At 40.6% G+C, this 24,303-nt stretch overlaps 3 protein-coding genes across 3 annotated transcripts; all 3 read right to left on the reverse strand.

Moving 5' to 3' along the window:
* Positions 1 to 9,960: 9,960 nt before the first annotated feature.
* On the reverse strand, positions 9,961 to 10,368 carry LOC147518315 (uncharacterized). The gene has a single exon (XM_086593886.1). The coding sequence runs from the start codon at positions 10,366 to 10,368 to the stop codon at positions 9,961 to 9,963; it is 408 nt and encodes a 135-aa protein (XP_086450012.1).
* Positions 10,369 to 11,380: 1,012 nt separating this feature from the next.
* Positions 11,381 to 11,863, reverse strand: LOC147518316 (uncharacterized). Its single transcript, XM_086593887.1, has one exon. It carries the CDS (start codon positions 11,861 to 11,863, stop codon positions 11,381 to 11,383), a length of 483 nt encoding a protein of 160 aa, XP_086450013.1.
* A 4,031-nt stretch (positions 11,864 to 15,894) lies between these two features.
* LOC147518317 (hevamine-A-like) lies at positions 15,895 to 17,113 on the reverse strand. The gene has a single exon (XM_086590183.1). It carries the CDS (start codon positions 17,047 to 17,049, stop codon positions 16,087 to 16,089), a length of 963 nt encoding a protein of 320 aa, XP_086446309.1. The 5' UTR covers positions 17,050 to 17,113; the 3' UTR covers positions 15,895 to 16,086.
* Between the last annotated feature and the right edge of the window lie 7,190 nt (positions 17,114 to 24,303).

A 24,303-nucleotide genomic window follows, 5' to 3' on the forward strand; every position in this document is an offset into this window, starting at 1 on the left:
GAGGAAGTTGATAGGAGCCTATTTCTTTACATGTATATTATCCCACCAAACCATGTCATACAAATTAAAACATCTCTCACATGGTCATGCTTGTATGTACTTGAACTCAGGAAAGTGCTTGCACGTATTGTGTTGCATGGTCCCCAAAGGCATCATGACAACTATTTTTATACATAGGACAACAATCACCATTTGTATACAATGGGATCATGAGGTAATAATGGACGAATGCACGATACATACACTACCGATGATATGCGCTCTGTCCAGCCAAGACCTTCCATAGGAATGACAAGGAGAAAGTCTTTCGCGTGCTCTGACCTCAAGCAACCAACAATAGCTTTCTAATTAGTAGACAAATCAAATTCTATTCCCTTTCAAAACCTTTGATAACCTTGTCATGCCATAATAACCTTTCGCCAACACATGTTCTTGTTAACAAGGGGCGACAACATATATTAGAGGCTAGAGTATTTAGGCCAAAATAAGTAATTGTAGTTCATCACCAGTGACACGTACCATAAAACATCGCCCATAAGAGTATCGTACCACTGTGGTTTCTAAGAATATTGTTCTGCAGCTCTTCAGTTTGGACTCAGGAGGTTATAAAAGCAAAATGGATGAGATCTATTGGACATTAAATGCCAAGACCACCATGTCGTAATGGGAGTGTAGACAAATGCACCATTGGAGGATTTTTTTCTTTTAATTCTTTTTTTTGCTGAAAAAATCCTTGATATTTAACATTGGTATGTATGAGCATAAATATTTTATGAAAAACTTGATGATACTTTTTAAACATTGGTTCTTTGTGTTTTTGGGGTAAAAGCATCTCTAGGTGGAAACCAGAATTTGGAAATCCACCGAAATTCCATCTCTAGGTGGTACCAAACCCAGTAGTATCAACTGTTTGTTCGCATTCTCGTTCACAAATTTGACATTTCATTTGCAGATGTGGCACAACACTAGGACTGACGCGCGACACTTTAAGTGGCGGGTGATTTTTTTTTTCTTTTTACTTTTTCAATGGTATGTGCGACACTCCAATTGGTGTGACACTACGAGTGGCGTGTGCTATAATGGGAAAACAAAACGAGCAAAAAACAATGGGAATTTTACCTCTATATATTTCATACTTCATTCTACACATTCAACTCTAAAAAAACTCGACAATTCTCCATTGATTCTCCACTAAAAGAACTCAACAAATTTCCCTTCAATCCTCTACAAACCATTCAACTTTCAAACATAATGGACCATGAAGTGTATAACCAATTTCCCCTTCAATATTCTTCATCTTCGTCTTTTCCGATCTTACTCTTTAATCTTCTATTCTGCTTATTCGAAAGACTCTATAGATAGTCTTGATGAGGAATTTGCCAATGTCATGCCTTTTATTAAGCACAGTTTGGCTATACTTGCACAAGCACTAGCACATACTATTACGAAGGAACCGCATGGTGGTTTAAAACCTGGTCGGACAGTGGGTGAAGTGTAGAAACTATGATTCGACTCTATCTCTTCTGAAATCTAACTACTTCGTGGAGAATGTTGTTTTCAAATATAATTTCAAATGGCGATTTTGTATGAACAAACATTTATTTATTCGCATCTTCAATGATTTTAAGAGTAATTTTGATTACTTTCATAATCGAGTTAACAATGTTGGTAAACCTGGGATAGACCCTTCGATCAAGGTAATTGATTTTGTGTGCATTCTTGCATTGCTTATGGTTCTATGTCTGATCAAGTTGACTATCAATTAAATGTTGCCAAGCAGGTGGGTAACTATGCGTTAAGGCATTTTTGCGATGCAATCATCAAAATGTGCAGTCCAGTTTACTTGCAAAGCCAAATAAGGCAGACACATAATGCTTGCTTACACATTCTGTCGAACATAGATGACGTGGTATGTTGGGAAGTATTTGTAGCATGCATTGGCATTGGCGCACCTGTCCAAAAGGATGGCAATGTGCTTATACTAGTCGTGCTGGATACTCATAAGTTATTCTTGATGAATTTGTTGCAAGTGGAGACACATGGATTTGGCATTCTTTCTTTGGAATAATGTCAGGGTCACACAATGACATCAATGTGTTGGATAACTCGCCAGTCTTTGAGCACGTATTCAATGGAACATCCCCACTGGTTCATTTTGAGGGAAATCATCATAGCTACGATATTGGTTATTATTTAGCTAATGATATCTATGTAGACTATGCCACACTTATACAAACTATATAAAAACCTTCAACTCTAATGGCGAAACATTACGCAATGAAATAATAAGCTGCAAAGAAAGATATTGAAAGAGCTTTTAGGGTTTTGCAATCTCATTGGGTAATTCTAAAGAAACCTTGCAAATTATGGCATGTGGAGACAATGGCTACTATTATCAGAGCACATATCATATTGCACAATAATATGATTGTGAGAAATAAGAAGCGAAATTACGAAATAAAGAAGTACATTCCTGATCCAGAAGAGCAACTAGATGCGTCACCTACTCAAGAAAGCTATAATGAGGCAATTGCCCGCGTTCACTCAAAATCTAAACATGATAGACTTAAAAACAACATCGTCGAGCATATATGGACTACGGAGTATTAAGGGTAATCGAGGCTGAGTCAGTTGTTGTAATTTAATTTCGTGCAACAAATGTTAAATGTGTGTTTTTCCTAGTTATATATCTTCAATAAAATGTGTTCACTAAATTTTCTTTTATTATATATTTTAATTAAACTAACGAATATTCTATTCATAGAAAACAAATATAAATAACACAAGTTCATTCAAATTAAAAAGTTAACACATTATATATTGAACACATTCAAATTAAAATAAAAACGTAAGTTTACATATTGATATCTATTTTGACAGTTTTTACCTTTTCCTTTACAACATCCAAACACTTACACTTTCCATAGACTAGGCACTTCAATAGATCAAGACCTTTTTCTTCAAGGTTCGCAAACTTCTTCAATTCTCTAACACCATCACAACCATTTGAGCATGATGTCTCTGCATAGGTGCAATACCTGTCACAATGATCTTCTTTTCCATAACAGTTGCACAATCCAAAGTCTTTATATATCTTAATTACTAAAATCAGAACATGGATCATACATGCATTTCAAAAATCTATGTTCTTCACCATCTTTTATGAGCATATAACCATTGCACCCTGGTGCTCTAGGACACCTTACATTCAAATACTTACATGACAATGCAAGATGTTTCCTTCAGTTGCAAATTTGACACTTCTCTTGATAGAGAGTATCAAAATAATTGGATTGTTGAGTTGATTTGACTGCCATGGTTTGTTCGGTATTTTTTTTCCAATGACAAGGAAGAAGCAAGCCATGGTAAATCAAAATATTGCAGAGAGGTTTTGGAGATGGAGTGTGGGGAAAGAAGAATGTAAATTGAGGTTATGACCAAAGAAAACAACGAATTTTCATTTTGGTTTCAAAAAAAATAACGTACATTTTTTTATTCGAAAAAACAACCAACTTTCAAAGAGTTTAAATTTCATTTTGATTTTTTACCGTTTGACATTTTGACCGAAGCATTTCTCATGACTAATACTTCTCTAATCAAAACACCCATCAAATGGAAGTTTCTCTGTTCGCCGGAACCCTGAATTGGAGAGAGTGAGAAATGTAGACATTCTTGGTTTTGATACTAAAACAACTTCAAGTTGAATGACAAAGCTAATTCAAGTTGAACAACAACACATAGATTACTATCGAATTTAGATTCAACAGTTGATCAGAAACCGAAAGTCTTATTTGTATACAGAGAATATACTGTCATTATCAGAATTTGAATCATAACTTTTTCCTAAATCTTTAAGTTACGATCATTTTTTTTTTATTATAGTCCTTCTATGGTAATTGATTATGAATCATCACAATCAGCCGGGAAACAAATTCAACTCCTCCAATTTACTTCCCTTTCTAAATACATCTTCTTCAATTCTAGTAATTTGAGTTGAACAAATTCCAAATGAATTTTACGGTAATAAATTTTACAAATCCTAATTTTACTAGTATACTACAATGCGGTGCGACCGACGTTAGGTGAGATAAAAGTGAAGCTTTTACTGGTAGTTAATGGAGATGGAAGAATTCATTGTTGGCGGATCGACAAAGGTAGTTAAATACTTTCTTGGAAAGTTAATTGGGGATGGAGGAATTATTCGAATAGTGAAAGCTTGGAAAGAGGAGAATTTCGACATAGATTTCATTTTGCAGGGCTTGTAATTTGGGTGGAGCGAGAAAAAGAAGAGGAAAATTGGAGTGAAGAAAGTTTGACGGACACCATTTAATTAGCGGCGGACACCCAAATGTATTTCACCCCCCTAATCTCTACACTATATGATAGCCTGGTCTTTGGGAATACCCTTCCCAATATCGATTAGGCAATTTAAGATCTCCTTACTTACTTAATTTAGAAACACCTCCCTCACTACATTTAAATAATAAGCCCCACTTTTATTAATATAATTTGAAAAAGGTCTATTTTTTTATTAATAATTTAGAAACACCTCTCTAATGTCACTTAAATTAAATAATTACCCCCATTTCCCACATTGAAATTAAAACAAACCCTATTTTATTATTGATAATTTAAAAAGAACCTCCCTAATATCACTTAAATAACATAATTATCTCCCATTTTGTTTTAAAAAATAAATAGATGAGTCTCTCCTATATAATTACAATTACCATTTACAATTAGAATCCAGAAAAACCATGATAACTATCGATCTCAAGGGACGTGTTTCAAGACTTAGAAAAACCGATGCGTAGCACGGTTTGCATACTTATAACTATATGATAGTCGGGTTATCGGGAACCACACTTCTCAACCGAATAGGCTATTTCTAATTTCTCATTTTTTATAATTTATAAACACCTCCCTCAATTATTCTAATCTCCCTCCGTTTTAAATAATTTACAAAAAACTCCCCTCACCTCACTAAAATTAGACTTAGCTTTCATATTATTTAAAATAATTTAGAAAACCTCATTCAAGTCACTGAAATTATAATCAATCCCTCCTAATGGTTTTATATTGTTTTTTAAAAATGTTATGACGATAGGTTTAAAGATTTGAAAAAAAACCGATGCATAGTACGATTCGCAGACTTGTCCCAAGAAGACCTCCTAATATAACATCGGTCAAATGAATTATTTCATGATTTTAATTGATTTTTGATTAATTTGTGGTAGTAAATCTACCTTATAAGATAAGATTCTTCTTATGGCAAATCTTACAAAAGATATGATGTTAATACTAGGGGTTGTACCAACATGTATGATTGGATAAATATGATAGTGAAGTGTTTTTTTGGTACGGAGGATGCCGAACAATTTTTCATGGCCATGGGAGCCACTTTGTGGTTCATTTGGCTTGCTCCAAATGAAGTCAAGTTTAATAGCATAATACAAAATCCATTGGGATGTATTATCAAATTGAAGAAACTGGTGGAGCTGATAAATAAGATTGAGGAAGGTAATTGTGTTGTCAAATAAAATGCTCTCTCTTCTCTTCTCTCTAATGACTCCAAAAACCTTCTTGACATCTCCTCTCTCTTCCTTTTTATCCTTCACTCCCCCCCTCTCAACTGCCTCTTGTCCGTTGTTCATCTCTCCTTCATCCAGCGTCCTTGGTCCCTCCACCTGTCACGACAATTTCGAGCAGTTGGAATTCTGTCTCTTCCCAACTGCCTCTTGTCCTTCGTTGATCTCTCCTTGATCCTGCGTCATCTGTCCCCCCACCTGTCGCGGTAGTTTCTAGCAGTTCCCAGCGGTTGCCATTCCGCGGACCTGATCAACAGCATCAGGTCTCCTCCTTCTTAACTTACTTACAGCCCACTTACCTCCTATAACCTTCTAGGTCAGGAATACGGCCTCTACAGATGCCCCTCTCGGTCCCTTTGCCGTCGTGTGAACCCTGTGGTGATCAGCAGACAGCCAATGGGACCGAGAACCTCCCCCTCAATCCTCTCTTCACTTTGCAGTATGCTGCCTGGTGTTTGGTTCAGTTACCTTCCCATTCCTTATTGGCCCAGGGTCCATCATTGCCTCCAGCTGTCCCATGTGCATGCGCATTTACTCTGACCTTGACCATTTCGAGGCCCCACGTGTCTCCCTTCCCATGGTCCCTTTTTATGATATTACCCCTTTACCCCCACCGCTTAGACTCCCGCTTAAACCCCTCTCTCCACTCCAAATCTATCACTTCAACCTTGCGTTTTCCTTCCAGCCTCTCCAACTTCTTCTTGTTGTTCTTCTCGCCTTTGTGTGATTTCCAAGCTCCGATTGGGTTTCCTTTGAGCTGCTCCGTTGGCTGTGCTACCTTGCAATTCAGGTTTGTCTCCTCCCTTTCTATTCCCTTCTCTTGTTATTTTGCTGCATTCACTTGCCTCACTGCCCTCACCCTACCCTTTATCACTCGTTCCCACCATTGTTGCTTCCCCTTCCTTTTTTATTTTAGTCCGACATGTCGGCATCTGAATCGGCGGATACCTCAGCCACTAGATCCGACGGTTCGGAGTCCAGATCTAGCAGACATACTGCGAATCAATCTGAATCCTCGAACCCTGATTCTTCTAATTCTGCCGCGGAACCCTCTACCTTAGGAAAGAAGACTACTCTTCCACCCCCACCGTCATATCATTGTAGACCTAACCTCAATGCCATCAAGGCCGCCTATGGCATCCCGGGTGACTTGGTCCTAGAGCATGTGCCCGGCGTCACCCATTTTCCACATCTGGTAAAACCTCGGCCTGGTTGTCTCATCGCTACTGTAGGGCAGATAGCGGCAGACTTGCGCTTTCCTTTAACCCTTCTAGATGTCGAGGTGTGCAACCACTTCAATATTCCGCCCTGCCAAGGCATAGGCAATTTTTGGCGTGTCATGTATGCCGCGAACCATTATAATGAAACCCAATCCCCTAAAATCCAACTCCGCGATATAATTACTCATTTTTATATCAAGAAGAGCACCAAGTTTGGTAGTGTAGGGTATCAGTCCTTTTGTACTCGTCCACAGAAGAAGCCCTTTATTCTCCACCTTACCACCTCTGACAAAGTATGGCATTACTATCCGCTATATGTGTCTGGGAATTTTCTCTCCGCGGATCTCCCCTCCGAAGTTTCTCTAAGGCACCTCAGTTTTCTTTCAAGTGGTACGTACCGCCTTTTACTTCGCCGTGCTCCTTTCTAACTATATTTTTAACTTGTCTTTATTTTGTGATCCAGGTTGGAGACCTGATTCGCGATCTCAAATCTACACCGACCTTTCCTCCGAAATTTTTCAACACCTCCGTGATTTGGGCAGTGCTCAATGTGCCCTTCTTGGCATTGACCCAGAAAAAGGTAACCCTCTTTTACTTGATCCATCCTTGAAAAACATCGGTGACTACCAAGGTCCCCTCTATCGTTTGCCGCCTCCAAAAGAAAGAAAACCCAAATCCTCTCCTATCCCTAAAAGAAAACCACACAGATCCTTCAAATACACCACCAAGATCTACCACTCCCAAGCTGTTGCCCAAAGAGTCACCGCTCAACCCCACTCCCCTACTCCCCATACCGCCCCCTCTTCCTATTCTGCGTTAGCAGATTGGGAAGACGATATTAGTCCTCCTCATACCACTACTTCTGCCGCTGATATGGCCGCCAGCAAACTCAAACTTTGGGACAGCAACTCCGATGGTGATGACTCCGTGGAAGTCGTTGCTAGAAGTCCATCCACGAAGAAAGCCAAGTCAGCACATCCTGGAACCTCTGTCCCCCATGTTACCAAGCCGCGGCCCATAGCTCCAGGGCGTCGGCATGGGAAGGAAACCACCGCGTCTGGTTCCTTGCCCTCTGGAACCGTTGAAGTCTGGCAACCTCGATTCAAGGTTAGGGATCGCGATGTCAATATCCGAGACTCAGCACTGGACAACCCAGCTGTTGCAGCCTCTCTCTTCTTCGGTTCCCATCTTCCGAAGGATCAAGCCTATGGCGATTCTGGTTCTTTGGCGTCTCACAAAACGTCTATCTATATTGGTTTGGAAAGGGTAAGTTCTCTTTCTTATTTCTCATGGCGATTCCTGGATCGATGCTAACTCTTTTTTTTTTTTTTTTTCCAGCTGAGCCTGGATATTGGACATGTGGTCCGCGGTTTGACTAGCACTTTGGACTCCTTGGAGATTACGAAGCAAGAGATTAATGGTCATGATGGCTGGAAAGTGAAGTATGCACAGCTGGAGAAGGACCGGGATGATCTACGCATCTTGGCAGTGAAATCGCAGAAAGCACTTCAGCAAGCCGAAGATAAGCATAAAGATTACGTAGCTGGGGTCGCTTCGAAACTGGAAAGCCAACGGGAGGCGGACAAGCTGTCTACTCAAGCTGCTGTGGACAAAGCGCTGCAGGAAGCCGCTGACCGCTTTCGAGTCCTAGCCGAGAAGAAGATAAATTGTGCACTAAAGCAACAGCTCGACGAGCTAACTGCTGCTGGCCGTCTTCTACCTCTTTCTCCTCCGGTTATTTCGTCTCCAATCATTGATCTTCCCCCGATGGTGCCATCTGAGTTTGATATGCCTGCGCAACCCATTTCTACCCACAGCGCGGTCACTTCCCCCATGGCCGAGGATGATGATCCTATACTTGTCGGGGAGGCGCCTGAAGTTTCCTCCCAGAAGGATGGGGGTGATAGCCAACCCAGGGGTGAAAACCAGCCAATGGGAGAATGTGCCTCTAAAGATTTGAACATCGTTTGACCATCATTTGCATTATATGATTTTGTTATTTACAATTGATACACTTTTGACATTTCTCTTTTCGCGTTGTGTATGTGAATGTACCCTGGTTTCTGGGTGAGCCCAGCAGGTTTTCTCAAGCTCTTTTAAATTGGACCTTTACTCTGTTCTTCCTAATTTCGCAATAGAAAGGCATAAGTCCATTAGAAATGTAACATGTCTAATCTCCTTGCTTTTCCTTTTATTTGTCATTGTGTGGCTGTGAAGCCTTGTGGGGCAACTCAGTTTGCCCCATGTATAATTCGGACTACTTCCGCGGATGGCTCATCCCCTCCGCAGCTTTTGGTGGCTGTGAAACCTTGTGGGGGCAGCTCAGTTGCCCCAGTTTGAATCGGACTAATGTCCGCGAAGGGCTCTTCCCCCCCGCTGTCTTTGGCGGCTGTGAAGCCTTGTGGGGGCAGCTCAGTTTGCCCCCCGTTTGATTTGGACTATTGTCCGTGAAGGGCTCTTCCCATTTGTCTTTGGCGTTTGTGGAAGCCCTTTGGTGGGGGCGGCAAGATATGCCCCTTTTTATTTGGACTTTCATGCGGGCGGGCTCTTTCCCCATCGTCTTTGGCGGCTGTGAAGCCTTGTGGGGGTGTGACTCGGTTGCCCCCGTTTGATTTGGACTACTGTTCGCGAAGGGCTCTTCCACTGGCTTTGTCTTTGGCGCTGTGGAAGCTGGTGGGGCAGCTTAGTTTGCCGCCCATTTGATTTGGACTACTGTCCGCGAAGGGATCTTCCCCCCCGCTATCTTTGGTGGCTGTGAAGCCTGGTGGAGCAGCTCAGTTTGCCCTTTTTTTTTTTTGGACTCTTGTCCGGCGAAGGGCTCTTCCCCATTTGTCTTTGGCGGTGTGAAGCCTTGTGGGGGCATTTCGGTTTGCCCCAGTTTGATTTGGACTATTGTCGCTGAAGGGCTCTTCCATTTGTGTCTTTGGCAGCTGTGAAGCTCGCAATGGGGGGCTTAGTTTGCCCCCAGTTTGATTTGGACTACTGTCCGCGAAGGGCTTATCCCCCTCGTTGCTATGCGTGGCCGTTAAGCCTGTTGAGGCCGCTTCAATCGTCTTAGGACCGCTTAATTCTTTTGTTCACATTCATAAGACATATAGAAGAGGTGCTCACTTTAATATATGACAAGTAACAAAAAATTGACAATCTTCGATTCATACATGGAATTTCTTTAACATTCTAATGTTCCAAGGCTTCTCAACCCTTTCCCCTGCTGAAGTTTGCAATCGAAAAGTTCCAAATGTACCCTTTTCCCTCACAACATAGGGTCCTTCCCAGTTGGGCCTTAGTTTTCCTTCATTTTCCTTTCTCATGGCTGGTGTAACGCGCCGCAGAACTAAATCCCCCACCTCGAATGTGCGCGGCCTCACTTTCTTGGCATACTGCCACTGTAACCTCCGATGATATTCTTCCAATCGTATGCGCGCAATTTCTCTTTTTTCTTCTATCAGACTCAACTCACTGGCTAATATTTTTTCATTCCTTCCCATTTCTACAACATTGGTTATGGTGGTGGATACTATCATTTCCACTGGTATGACTGCCTCTACTCCGTAAGTCATTGCGAACGGTGACTCCATAGTCGATGTCCGCGGTGTTGTACGGTACGCCCAGAGTACATGGTTCAGTTCATCGACCCATGCTCCTTTCCTTGCCTCCAGTTTTCTCTATATATTATCCATTATGATTTTGTTTGAAGACTCTGCTTGCCCATTTCCTTCTGGATTATAGGGTGCTGAGAACCCCTGTTTCACCTTGCCTGAAGGAACTCTCGGACCTTTCCACCTGTAAACTATGTTCCATTATCCGCGATGATCGTATGTGGCAAACCGAACATGCATATGATGTTCTCCCATATAAACTTCTTCACATTGTCTTCTTTCACTTGCTGCAATGCCACTCCTTCTACCCATTTGGTAAAATAATCAGTAGCTGCCAACATAAATCGTCTTTTGCGCTTGCCGTGGGCAGCGGTCCAACTATGTCCAACGCCCACATGGCGAATGGCCACGGGCTGAACACGTTATGTAGCGGCTCCCCTGGAGCATGTATGAGCGGTGCAAATCTCTGGCACTTCTCACATTTCTTGGCATACGCTGTGTTATCTCTCTTCATATGTGGCCAAAAGTACCCTTGTGATATCAATCTGTGGGTTGTCGTATGCCCTGCCGAGTGACTGTCACAATCCCCTTCGTGTATCTCAGCCAAAATTTCTTGTATCTTCTGCGGCCCTATGCATTTCAGCATCGGTCCGTTGAAATTTCTTTTATACAAATCCCCTTCGAGCAATGTGTATCTTCGACTCGTTTGTTCCATCTTTCGTCTCTCTTGTTTGTCTTCTATTTCCTCACCCATCAGGAAGGTTTTAATGGGCATCATCCATCCCTGCTCATGCACAGTTGTAAGCCAAACGCCTTTCTCCTCTGATGTACTGGGTCTGCTTAGGACTCTCACCTCAATTGACCGTCCCTCTGTCCCCGGCAGTACTGCCGCCACATAAGCCAAGGCGTCGGCGTGTCTGTTTTCACCGCGGCCTAGATGTGCAAACCTGATTTTTTCAAACTTGCTTGCTCTCTATTGCAAGACCTCCAAGTACTTCGCCATCCTTGGGCAACGGGCCATAAATCCTCCATTCATCTGACAAATTACTAAGTTTGAATCAGAGAAAACAGACAATTCTCTCACCCCCAAATCCTTTGCAAGATCCAAACCTGCTATTACCACCTCATATTCAGACTCATTGTTTGAAGCCGCAAATCCCAATTTCATCAACAACTCTAGCCTATTGTTCTCAGGCGTCACCAGGACGACTCCAATTCCATTCCCTGTATCTGTCGCGGATCCATCTGTGAAAACTCTCCACCCATTCTGCGGATCCCAAGGATCCAATGGATCTCGACTCGATTCACCTTCTGGTTCCATGACCATTTCTTCTCCCCAGGTTGGGTCCTCGCCCGGAAATTCGGCCAGGAAGTCGGCCATGGCTTGTGCCTTTTCAGCAGTTCGAATCTGATATTGGATCTCATAACAACTGAGCATCACCGCCCACTTCAGCATTCTGCCTGATTTGTCTGCCTTCAACGCTTGCTTTAATGCCTTCAACGCTTTTCAATTCTGTTGTATCGGGTTTCCGCGTCCAGCATGGTTTTACTTTGGAAGTAAACTGGCTTTTCTACTCTTTCCACCACCCGAACTAGAACTGAGCTCACGGCGTACTCTGACACTCCCAGATACAAGTACAGCTTTTCCTCCAGTTCTGGCCACGATAGCAAAGGTGCTTTTCTCAAGTAACTCTTTAATTCTTGAAAGGCCCCTTCACATTCCTCTGTCCATTGGAAATCCGGTGTTTTTCTCAACAAATGATACAGTGGTCGGCATTTATCCGATGATTTTGAAATAAATCTGTTCAATGCCGCGACTCTTCCAGCCAACCTTTGTACTTCTTTTACATTTTGAGGGGACGACATCTCTATCAGTGATCTTATCTGTTCGGGGTTCGCTTCTATTCCGCGATGGGTTACTATGTATCCCAAGAATTTGCCTGAAGTTACCCCAAAGGTGCATTTCTCAGGGTTGAGCTTCAGTTTGTACCTCCGCAGTATGAGGAAAGTCTCTTGGAGACCCTCTAAGTGTTCTTGCTCTGACATGCTTTTTTCCACCATGTCGTCAATATATATTTCCATCCCCTTCCGAATCTTGCCCTCAAACATTTTTTCTCCTAACCTCTGAAACGTGGCCCCAGCATTCTTTAATCCAAATGGCATTCTCGTATAACAGTAAGTCCCACCTTCCACCACGAAGGTTGTCTTTTCCTGATCTGGCCTGTACATTGCGACCTGATTATATCCCATGGACGCGTCCATAAAAGAAAATAACTTGAACCCTGTCGTTCGGTCCACCAGTTCATCCACCCGTGGCATTGGATAACAATCTTTAGGACATTCTTTGTTGACGTCTGTAAAATCAACGCACATCCTAACCTTGCCATTCTTCTTTGGAACCGCGACTACATTCGACAACCATTCCGTGAACTCAATCTCCCTAATTATCCCGGCCCCCCTCAGTCTGGTAACCTCTTCGCGTATACCCTCCGCATACTTCAGCCTCACGCTTCTCATCTTTTGTCTTACTGGCTTTGCATTTTCATTCATATGCAAGCGATTACATGCAAACTCAGGATCTAGCCCCGTAATATCCTCTATTGCCCATGCAAATATATCTTTATTCTCTGCCAAAAACTGTACTAGCTTACTCTTCCATTCATCTGGCAATTCCGACCCCACCGAAGTAAATTTCTCCTCGTCTCCTGCCCCCAGGTTCACTATCTCAATCTCATCTAAAGTTTTCGGTCCAAGTGGTGGCTCGTATATTACCGGCAAAGCCGCCTCCTGTAATTGCTATGCAGCCCCCGGCTCCTGATCTGCAATCTCCCCTTTCATGCCTCGGATCATATTTCTTACTGTCACCTGTTGGATATTCTGCGCGGCTACTTGATCTCCTTTTATTTCATACGTACCTCCATTTGTGGGGAAACGGATTACCTGGTAATAGGTCGATGGAATTGCCCTCATTTCATGAATCCACCGTCTCCCTAGGATTGCATTGTACTAGGAGTTAGTGTCCACCACCATGAACCTTGTGAATACGGTCGTCGGACCAGTAGTTACTGGTAATACTAGTTCGCCCACGGGTTCGGTCATACTGCCGTTGAATCCAAACAAATTGGTTCGCGGTGCTTTCATCTGGTCTCTATCGATATTCATTTCTTCCACGGCTCCTTTAAACAGCAGATCCACCGAACTTTCGCAGTCTATCAAAACCCTCTTTACCAAATAATTTTCCATTGCAATGGTGATTACCAATGCATCCTCATGTGGTGAAATTACTGATTCCAGGTCCTTTGGAGTGAACATTATGGTTTCCTCTCCCCCGGCGGTTCCACTAACTAACCGCGGTATGCTCACCACTTCATTGACACGTCGCGAAACTTGTTTGTCTTTTCGATCTTATCGCGGTGTACATTTCTCCCAAGTGTTTCCCCGCTAAAAATAACGTTGATAGTTCCTAAAATTCTAGCTGGTGCCGGCAATCTTTCAGCTTGGCGCCCCTTAGTGATAAATTCTCTAAGCATTCCCTTTTCAATCATCCTCTCCACCAACCACTTCAAGGCATAACATTCATTGGTTGCGTGGTTCTGGATCTGATGATAGGCGCAAAATGGCTTCCCCTCTATTTCTCCTGGTGTGTTTCGCGGACCTTCATAGTACTGGAGCCCCTTAATCACTGGCAAGATCTCCTCTAAAGGTCTGTTAAGTGGAGTTTGCTCTATTCCGCGGTACGGCTTCCTTTCCCGAACGTCCCTCCTACCACGATCCCCAGTCCTCTCTGGTCCGTGATTCTGCCCACTGTATGACATCTTTTCCCTTTCTTCTCTACTGCTCTTACCCCTCTGGTCATCTTTGTCCACTGCCTGTATCGCCTTCCCTGATCTCCTCTGTTCCTTTGCGTTCCTCTGCATTATGTCCTCATATCATATGTACTTCTCCACCTTCGGATACAGAGCGTGTAACGTGGTGATTTCAATCTTGGACACCGACTCGTGGACTCTAGTTCCCTGTCTCAAACCATGCTGGAATGCTATTACCGCTGTATGTTCTTCCAAATTTTCCACCCTCAGCGTCTCTTCCTTGAACCTACACAAAAACTCCCTTAACGATTCGGTGACCTTTGCTTGACATTGAATAGGGCGCGATATCTACCACTCTCTTAAACCCGGTGAATGAAGTGATCGACAAAAGCGCGCTCTAATTCTTCAAACCTGTTGATGCTCCTCGATGCTAACCTGTAATACCAGTCTGATGCTCCCCCCTTAAGACTAGCCGGGAACATCATGCATCGGAGTCCATTATACTTGCTTTCCTGCCATAACGGCATCTGTTGTCGGAAGTGATGTAGATGATCTGTCAGGTCTCCTTTCCCATCATATCTTTCAAACCTGGGTTGGCTGAACCTCTTAGGCACTTCAGAATTCCATACCAAATCTGCCAGTGGATTCTTATTGAGACTTGCCACTTCTTTCTGCGCTGCGCTCTGGTTCACTCTCTCCACTCCTTTGTTCACTTCCCTATCTTTCTCAATCATCGCCTGCACCACCTCCATCGTGATGCCCGCTATTTGTTCCTCCCCTATGGATGGAAATTCTTCATTCTCCCCCTCCATTCCACTATCTTGTAGATCCCTCCGCTCTGTTTCCACCTGGGTGGCCTCCTTTTCTTTTCTCAGACCGTCATTCTCATTACGTAACCTGACTATCTCCTCTTGCAGTAGTCTGGTGGTGTCCGCCGCCACCTCAGATGTCTCTTCTTCCCCCACTCCTTCTATCTCTACGCTCGCTTCTTCTTCTTCTGCCTCTCGAACCGCTTCTTTTCTAGGTCTCCCTACCGCTCTTTTCGTTATGGTGGCCATTTTCACTACGATCCCCACAGACGGCGCCAAATGTGTTGTCAAATAAAATGCTCTCTCTTCTCTCCTCTCTAATGACTCCAAAAACCTTCTTTACATCTCCTCTCTCTTCCTTTTTATCCTTCACTCCCCCCCTCTCAACTGCCTCTTGTCCGTCGTTCATCTCTCCTTCATCCAGCGTCCTCGGTCCCTCCACCTGTCACGGCAGTTTCGAGCAGTTCCCAGCGGTTGGCATTCCGCGGACCTGATCAACAGCATCAGGTCTCCTCCTTCTTAACTTACTTACGGCCCACTTACCTCCTATAACCTTCTAGGTCAGGAATACGGCCTCTACAGTAATTTAAGGTCTCGAAGAAATGAAGTCACTATTAACATTGGTTGGACACCACCTCCTCCTGGTTGGATCAAGCTAAACACTGATGGATCCGCGCTAAATAATAGAGATGCAGGTGTTGGTTGTGTGGTTAGAGATGTTGCCGGTAAGTTCATGATGGGTGTTGCTATGCCAATACCATATGCTACAGCTATGTGTGCTGAATTCTTGGCACTCAAAATTGGACTACAGCCTATAGCCTATTATGCAAAATATTTGAAAAAAATTATGCAAAGCTGCCACAGTGTTGACCTTTCTTATAACGAGAAAACCTTGTTTTCATTATTCATAATAATATTTACAACTTGAGGTACGGAAATTTATTGGACATAACTCACATAAGTCAAACAAGACCATTTAGACGCTACTTATTATATTGAACTGCAGCCTTTTGATCATCCTATTCCGGAGCATAACACCGTACCTCCACACTTACTAGAAGTCTTTACAATTGGAGCAGGGATGAAGCCACTTCCTGATGCGGGTACACCGAGGGCAACAGGTTGACGCGATTCAATATATTTGAACTGAAGTTACTTTGATCATCAAAATATTTATTCCAAAGCATAACACCACCAAACTTCCTATAAGTTCTAATAATTGGAAGGACTTCATTGGTTAACACATTTGGAGGCATAAAGCCACTTCCTGCTGCACCAGGAGCAGCCGGTAGACCCATGAATATCTTCTTAGCCGGAATTGTGGAAGCCCATCGGTTCCATGAGTCTATAAGTTTCCAAATGTTACCAGGACTATATTGACACTGAGGATTGTTGTAGAACTGCACCCATACATAATCGAACAAACCAGTATTAAGCGCTTGGCCTAAATGTGCATCAGGAAAGGGACATTGTGGAGCTGCGGTCAATAAAACCTTTCTAGCCTGTGTGCTATGTCCCGATAAGTACCTAGCAAGTATATCCCAGTTTTCTGTGGAGCCCAATTCTATGTCGAAATCTATTCCATCTAAAACTGCATCTCCAAGGGGGCGCGATGTAGACTTACCCCCTAAGAAATTGTTCCACAAGTAATCAGCCACTTGTCTGGCATCCTCTTCAGAGGCAATTGAGTAACTGCCAATGCCGCCTCCAAGGGAAAGCATTACCTTAATTCCTTTGCTTTGACAACTTCGAATACCGTTTCTAACGAAGGTGCAACCATTATTTAAGGGGTTACAATGACCAGCCAAATTGAGCTCTGGGGTACGACCACTTCCAAATACATTGAGGAAAGCTATGTTAACATAAGCAAATTTTCCTGTTGCACATGTTGATTCTAAGGAACCTTCGTAGCCATTTTGCCCCCAATAGATTGAAATTGGCACTCCAGCTGCAAGAGAGGTGCTGACAAGTGTGGAAAGAAATAATAAGAAGAGCACTGGAGCTAGCGAAGAGTTTTGGATAGTCATGTTGGCTTCTGTGTGGATATTGCAAGGTGTGTGTGTTCTTATATGCTTAAATTCGTCTTATAGAAGCACAGTTGCCCTCATTTATATAGACGTTAATATTTTACGAGGCAAGGTATAACAAGTCTATCTGCTTCCCGGAAGGGGTCCACCAGCAATATCTTATTAGGGCATTTTCTAATGGAGAGTGTAGATAATATACACTTCAACAGTCCAACATAGAAAAAATGGACGTTTTGTACCATGAATTTTACTGTTCTTATCACTTTGGGCCAAAAACTTTTTTTTTTGAGCAAATTGGGTCATGACTTTTTTTTTTGTATCAATTTAGGCCACCGGTGTAGTTCCGTTAGAAGATTTGTCTATGTGTACAAACGGCTGCCTATGTGTACAAATGTCTGTCTATGTGTGTTAACAGAAGATGACGTGTCGGTATTCAAATAGACAACTAACAAAATCTGATGTGGCGTTTATGTGACAAGCAACATCATGCTTGTGTGAAATTTCAGGTTCGAAACACGTGCAAAGTGTTTGAAATTTCGATGCCACGTCACCAGTGATTAGGTGTGCACTTCAACGGTGACACATGAGCATTTGGTCGAACATATATACATCCGGCACGCCACATAAACATGCTCAGTAACGGAATGGTAACGGTGGCTCAAACTGATACAAAAAAGAAAGGTCATGGGCCAAAATGATAAAAACAACAAAGTTCATTGTACAAAACATCCATTTTTTCCTTCAACATATGAGCCACTAGAATTTTACACCCGCAATCCCACCTTGTCGTATAGTTGAGATTTACACCGTAGGTGATCAACTAATGGAAATCGAGTGATAGCAGTTTGTAAATTAAACTCACGGGTGGCATATAAAACAACGTACTAGTAGTGGCGGAGCCAAAAATTTGTTCAAGGGTGAGCCGGTGCATCACTACAAGTTTTCTACGCAACTAAAATATTGTGTCCATGGTGCATTTTCTATTTCAATTGGAAAGTGTTGGAATGTGAATCACTAATTATGTTATAGGTCTCATTATCTTATGTTCAAAGACTCATTATTGGGAGAAAAAAAAGTTGTGGGATTAAACAATATGTATACGAGCAGGTTCCATTCACTATACTTTCTATACCATAGTTTATATCACACCCCCCTACAAGATTATTTAAGTGTTAATAATTTGTGAATATGATATACTAACCATTGATAACATCTGCACAAAAATCCGTCTCATTTAGAAATCTCTAACCTAGTTAAAAATCGCTCTCAATTTTGATTTTTTTTAGATTTTTTTTAAACAGCTCAGATTTTTCAATTTTGTAATCATCTTTTGACATAGATAAACATTATCAAATGAGTTGAAATTTTGTAGAGACGATCTTCATAGTTAGTTGAACACATCCACAAAAAATTAGGTTATCATTCACGTTGTACGTAATGTTGTGTGACATAGTATAAACTATGGTATAAAAAATATATTTGTGTGTGTGGGGTGGAGGGATCAATAGACCATGGTTTATACCATGCCCCACAACTTCACCCACAAGATGAACTATAACCTAATTGTTTTGTGGATATGCCCAACAAACCATGAAAATCACCTCCACAAAATTTCATCTCATTTGATTGTGTTTAACAATGTCAAAAAATGATTGCAAAATTAAAGAATCTGGAGTTCTAGACCATTAAAAAAAAATCAAAGTTGGCAACATTTTTTAACTAGGTTAGAGGTTTCCAAATAAATCTAATTTTGGTGGAGTAGCTATCCATAGTTAGTAGATCATATATATCCACAAAATATTAGCTCTTAACTCGTCTTGTAAAGGGGCATGATATAAACCATGGTAAACGGATATATATTTTGAGAAAACTAAACATATTATATTGAAAAAAAAAACAACCGTTTTTTAGATTTCCACCCTCAGCAACTTTGCCAATTAGACTTCCACCCCTAGTTCTTCCATTATTAGACTTCCACCCCCAATTTCACAGCATGACCAATTAAGTCAACCCTCTTTGTCTGGTTGTCATTCGGTTAGTGCATGTGGAATGTCAAATATGCCCCTCACCATGTAAAATTACCAAAATACCCATTAACTCTTCCAAGACCAAAATCAGTCAAATTACCACTTGGCACCATCCTGCGCATTTAATCCAACGCACACAAATATTTTTCTTAAATGACATCTACTACCCCTACTCAAGTAAAATTACCAAACTACCCTTATTCATTTTTACCTCTTCTACCACGTGTCATCATCCTATCACACAAAATCAACGGTCGACAACACTCAATTAATTAGATAAATATTAGTTATGTGGGCTTTATGTGGGCTGGAAAAAACAAAAGATAAAAGAGTTTAAGCCCAACTAATTAATGATGATGTCATCTTGCATCATCTTCATATGAGAACTATGAGCCAAACATATCCATAAAGGGTTTTGAACCCCATGTTCATCATTCCCTCAAAACATGAATCCCCTCAAAGCACTACAAACCTTTGATGGCAATTTGTAAATTAAACTCACGGGTGCCATCTTATCTAATATCTAATAAAACTAAAACAGAAAGGAATGGGAGGACATATTCAACATCATAAGGTGAGACGTGGTCAACAACTCCTTAACCATGGTCACCAAAAAATCATGAGGGGTGACTTAAAAAATCTTTATGGGGTGAGTTAAAAAAAATTTCTTACCTCACCTCACCCCCACACAAAAAAATCCATTTACGGGTCGTTGGGTTGAATCTTTATGGACCTGGAAACATTAGCATGGGCTCATTTAAACAAAAATAGTTGTCGGTAAGCGGGTAGGTAGAGCTGGTCATAAGACTCGGTGCTCGTGAGCAACTCGATGCTCGGCTCGTTTTGGGATCGACTCGTGCTCGCTCATAAAAAAATATGAATCAAACATGAGCTTAGTTCTAGGCTCGTTTCGAGTTCGAGTTCGAGTAACTCGGTATCAAATAATTTTCTTTTATCTTTTATATTTTAAGATATTACATGTGAACATAAAGAAATGAGAAAAATACCCAGGCCCATTAAACACATTGACCCACCGTCAAAACAAATTTTCCACTCTTAAACTTAGAGGCAGCTAACAAAGTAAAAGTAAAACACCACCACTCCAATCAAGAAGGTGAAGAACAATGAGCTCTAAACTCTCGAAATCGCTGAATTTCTGAAGAATTTTGATTTCTTTGTTGGATCTATTTTTCTGATGCGCAATTTTTGTGGATTTATAACAATTTTGTTATTATTGATCTTTCCTTATGCCATTCGAAACAAATTTTTCTTTATGGAAATCATCCAATTAAATTCTACTTTAAGTAATTGTTAGGTCTAATGAATTTGTGATTTTGACAGTTCAAAATTTTGTAAAACGAGTCAATCTCGAACTAACTGTAATTCCAAACGAGCTGAGTTTGATGTCAAAGTGGAGCTCGACATTAAGTTTGAGCTCGGCTCGTGAGTTGGCTCGAGCTCGACTCGAAAACCCACAAGCCGAATTTGAACATGTCAATACTCAGCTTGCTCGACTCGATGACCACCCCTACGGGTAGGCGCGTGAGCGTCAGGGGTAGCGGTTTTGCAGGCCATAAGCACGGCATACCCTAGTATAAAACAACATACTACTGAGTGATCGTAGACGTCATGGGCTCATTATAATCGGAACGTCATTAACAATGGACGTGATGACATCACTAAATACAGTACAACTGGTTGCCAAAAATACAATACAACTCCCCTCAAGTTTCACATGGGTTGTATAATTGTATGAAGAGTGATCGCAGTTTGTAAATTAAGCTCAAGGGCGTCGTACTACTGTATTTCTAATCTAAACATCATTAGAAATGACAAATGACGTACCACGGTGCCATCACTAAATACAGTACAACTTCCCCCGAGTTTATAAAGTCATCACGTGGATCGTGACTTTTTGTTTCAATTCTTTTCTAGTTTTGTGTAATAATACTCAAGTTTAAAAATTCATCGTGTCTTGTCTTGTAGTCAAATGTGAACTTTTAATGTAAACAGGAAGTAATAACGTAATATACCAGGTGACTAATAGCAAAGTTGGTAAAAAATTTTGGTGAAAAACGTCGTATTTGTCGGATTTAAATTTGTATCTAAAAATTGAATATTATCTCAAAATTTCGGATTCGGATAATTTTTTATAATTTTTTATGTCCAAACTGGTTTCAGATATTACCATATCCGCATTCGGTAATATCCGATCCGATTTAAAAAAATTAATTGTTATTATATATAATTAATTTATTCATTTTTTATTATATAAAATATTATATAAAATTATAAACTAATAATATAAAACTATAATAACAAAATAATAATAATAATAAATGAAAAATATATAGTGGTAAAATGAATTATTCAAAGTGAATAAAATTTTAATTAATTTTAATTTTCGGATTGGATATTATCCTCGGATATCGGATAAATTTTTTAATATCTGTCGGATTTGGATATCGGTATAAATTTTTGGATTCGAATTCGGATACAAGCATATCCGAATCTGAACCTATCCGTTTGCACCTGTGAGACCAAACGTTACTCGTCTCTTTTAAGTCGTGTATATCCAGGTGGGAAATTTCTCAACAAGTTTACAACTGTTAGCTAACACATACGGTATACACACTCTATTCGGAGTGTCTTTTTTTAAGTTAGAGGTGTATAATTTACATATATACCATATGGTTTACACCTCCGATTGGAGATGCTCTAAGTTGACAAAGGTTGCTTTGAGCCAGAGCCAAATGGGCTATGGGTTGGGTAGTGGACTAAAAGGCCTGAGTGCACCATATTTTCTTCGAACCTTTCCAAGTTCCATTTCATATTGGCCATAAAGAACATGCATCTAAAGTTTCAGCTAAATCATGTAATTCCATCATTGTAACTTTTGCTCTGGGTCATGGTGAAAGAGATAGAGAATTATGTAATGGCTTTTAACCTCCAAACAGATGAGAGGGCGGTTGAATACCTTATGGTAATAAGAAAGTGGCAAAGCTACCAAGTATATATATGAGTAAATTTGGCAAAAAAAAATTAAAATAAACGTATCATCCTCCATTATAGGCTCATGATCCCTTTATATACAGATGATGATCGTTGTCCAGTGTGCAAAAATAGTTGTCTTGCCGCCTTTGGAAACCATGCAGCACAGTGCAAGTACTTCCCTGGGTTCAAGTGCAAGAATGACCATGTGTTGGATATTTTGTATGACGTGGTTTGACAAGTTGGTATACAAGTGAAGAAAGGGACTCCCGTTCACTTCTTTACAGACCCTAGAGAAGGCAGATAGACACTTCGGCCGGCAGATGTTTTGATTTTTAATTGGTATGAAGGACAAACACAAGCACAAGCACATACTACTACGAAGGAACCACATGGTGGTTCAAAACCCAATCGAAGAGTGAGTGAAGCGTAGAAACTATGATCTGACTTTATCTCTTCTGAAATCTAACTGCGATATATACTTCGTGGAGAATGTTGTTTTCAAATATAATTTCAAACGACGCTTTCGTATGAAGAAACATTTATTTCTTTGCATTTTCATCAAGGATCTTAAGAGTAGTTTTGATTACTTTCATAACCGAGTTAGCAATGCTGGTAAACCTGGGATAGACCTTTTGATCAAGGTAATTCTTGTTGTGCGCATTCTTGATCAAGTTGACTATCCATTAAATATTGCTGAGGCGGGTAATTTGTTAAGGCATTACTGCGATACAATCATCAAAATATGCGGTCCAGTTTACTTGCAAAGGAAAAATATAAGGCAGACATAGAATGCTTGCTAGTGCATTCTACTGAACGTGGATGATTGCATGCATTGGCATTGGCATTGGCACAACTATCCAACTGGATGGCAAAGTGCATATAATGGTTGTGTTGGATACCTATCGATCAGTTATTCTTGAAGCTGTTGCAAGTGAAGACACATATGGATCTGGCATTCTTTCCTTGGAATGCCTCGGTCAGACAACGACATCAATGTGTTGGATAACTTGTCAGTGTTTGAGAACATAATCAATGGAATTAAACATCCCCACCAGTTCATTTTGAGGGAAATCATCATAGCTACGATATTGGTTATTATTTAGCTGGATGGTGGTATCTATCTAGACTATGCCACACTTATGCAAACTATATAAAAACCTTCAACTCCAATGGTGAAACATTACACAATGAAACAAGAAGTGACAGAAAAATATTGGAAAGAACTTTTGGGGTTTTGCAATCCGTTGAGCAATTCTAAAAAAACCTTGCAAATATGGCATGTGCAGTAGAGACAATAACTACTATTATATTAGAGCACGTATCATATTGCACAATAATATGATTGTGATAAATAATAAGCCTAATTACAAAATTTGGACCAGAAGAGCAACCAAATGCATCACCTACTCGGGAAGGCTATGATGAGGTGATTGCTCAAGTTCACTCGAAGTCTATGCATGATAGACTTAAAAACGACCTCGTCGAGCATCTATGGAGTATTAAGGGTCTGTTTGGAAGTTTTCCTTTAGAATTGGAATTGAAAATATAATTCCAAAAGTTCCAATTTCAATTAGGTAAAATTCCTGAATATATGAAAATCTCAAGTTTTTGCTCCTATAGAAACTTACACTTCCTTGATTTTGGGGATTTGAGGTTTCCATTCCAGTGCAGAAAAAAGTTGCCAAACAAGGTGATTATTAATTTTCAGAAATATATTGTGAATACCACCCTAAAATCTTGGTTGCCAAACACACCTTAAGGGTAATCGAGACTGAGTCAGTTGTTGTAATTTAATTTCGTGCAACAAATGTTAAATGTGTATTTTTATTTCTAGTTATATCTTCAATAAAATGTGTTCACTAAATTTTCTTTTATTATATATTTTAATTAAACTAACGAATATTCTATTATTCATAGAAAACAAATATAAAAAACACAAGTTCATTCAAATTAAATGGTCAACACATTACATAATGAACACATTCAAATTAAAATAAAAACATAAGTTTACATATTGACCCCCATTTTGATAGTTTTGACATACATTTTCCATTACAACACCCAAACAATCATATTTTCCACACACTAAGCACTTTAATATATCTCACTGATCTTCTTCGCCACAACAGTTGCACAATCCAAAGTCTTTGTATATCTTACTAAAATCAGGACATGGATCATACATGCATTTAAAAAATCTATGTTCTTCACCATCTTCATATCGACCCATATG

This window comes from Coptis chinensis, chromosome 2, assembly GCF_015680905.1.
Source record: "Coptis chinensis isolate HL-2020 chromosome 2, ASM1568090v1, whole genome shotgun sequence".
Classification (NCBI taxonomy): domain Eukaryota; kingdom Viridiplantae; phylum Streptophyta; class Magnoliopsida; order Ranunculales; family Ranunculaceae; genus Coptis; species Coptis chinensis.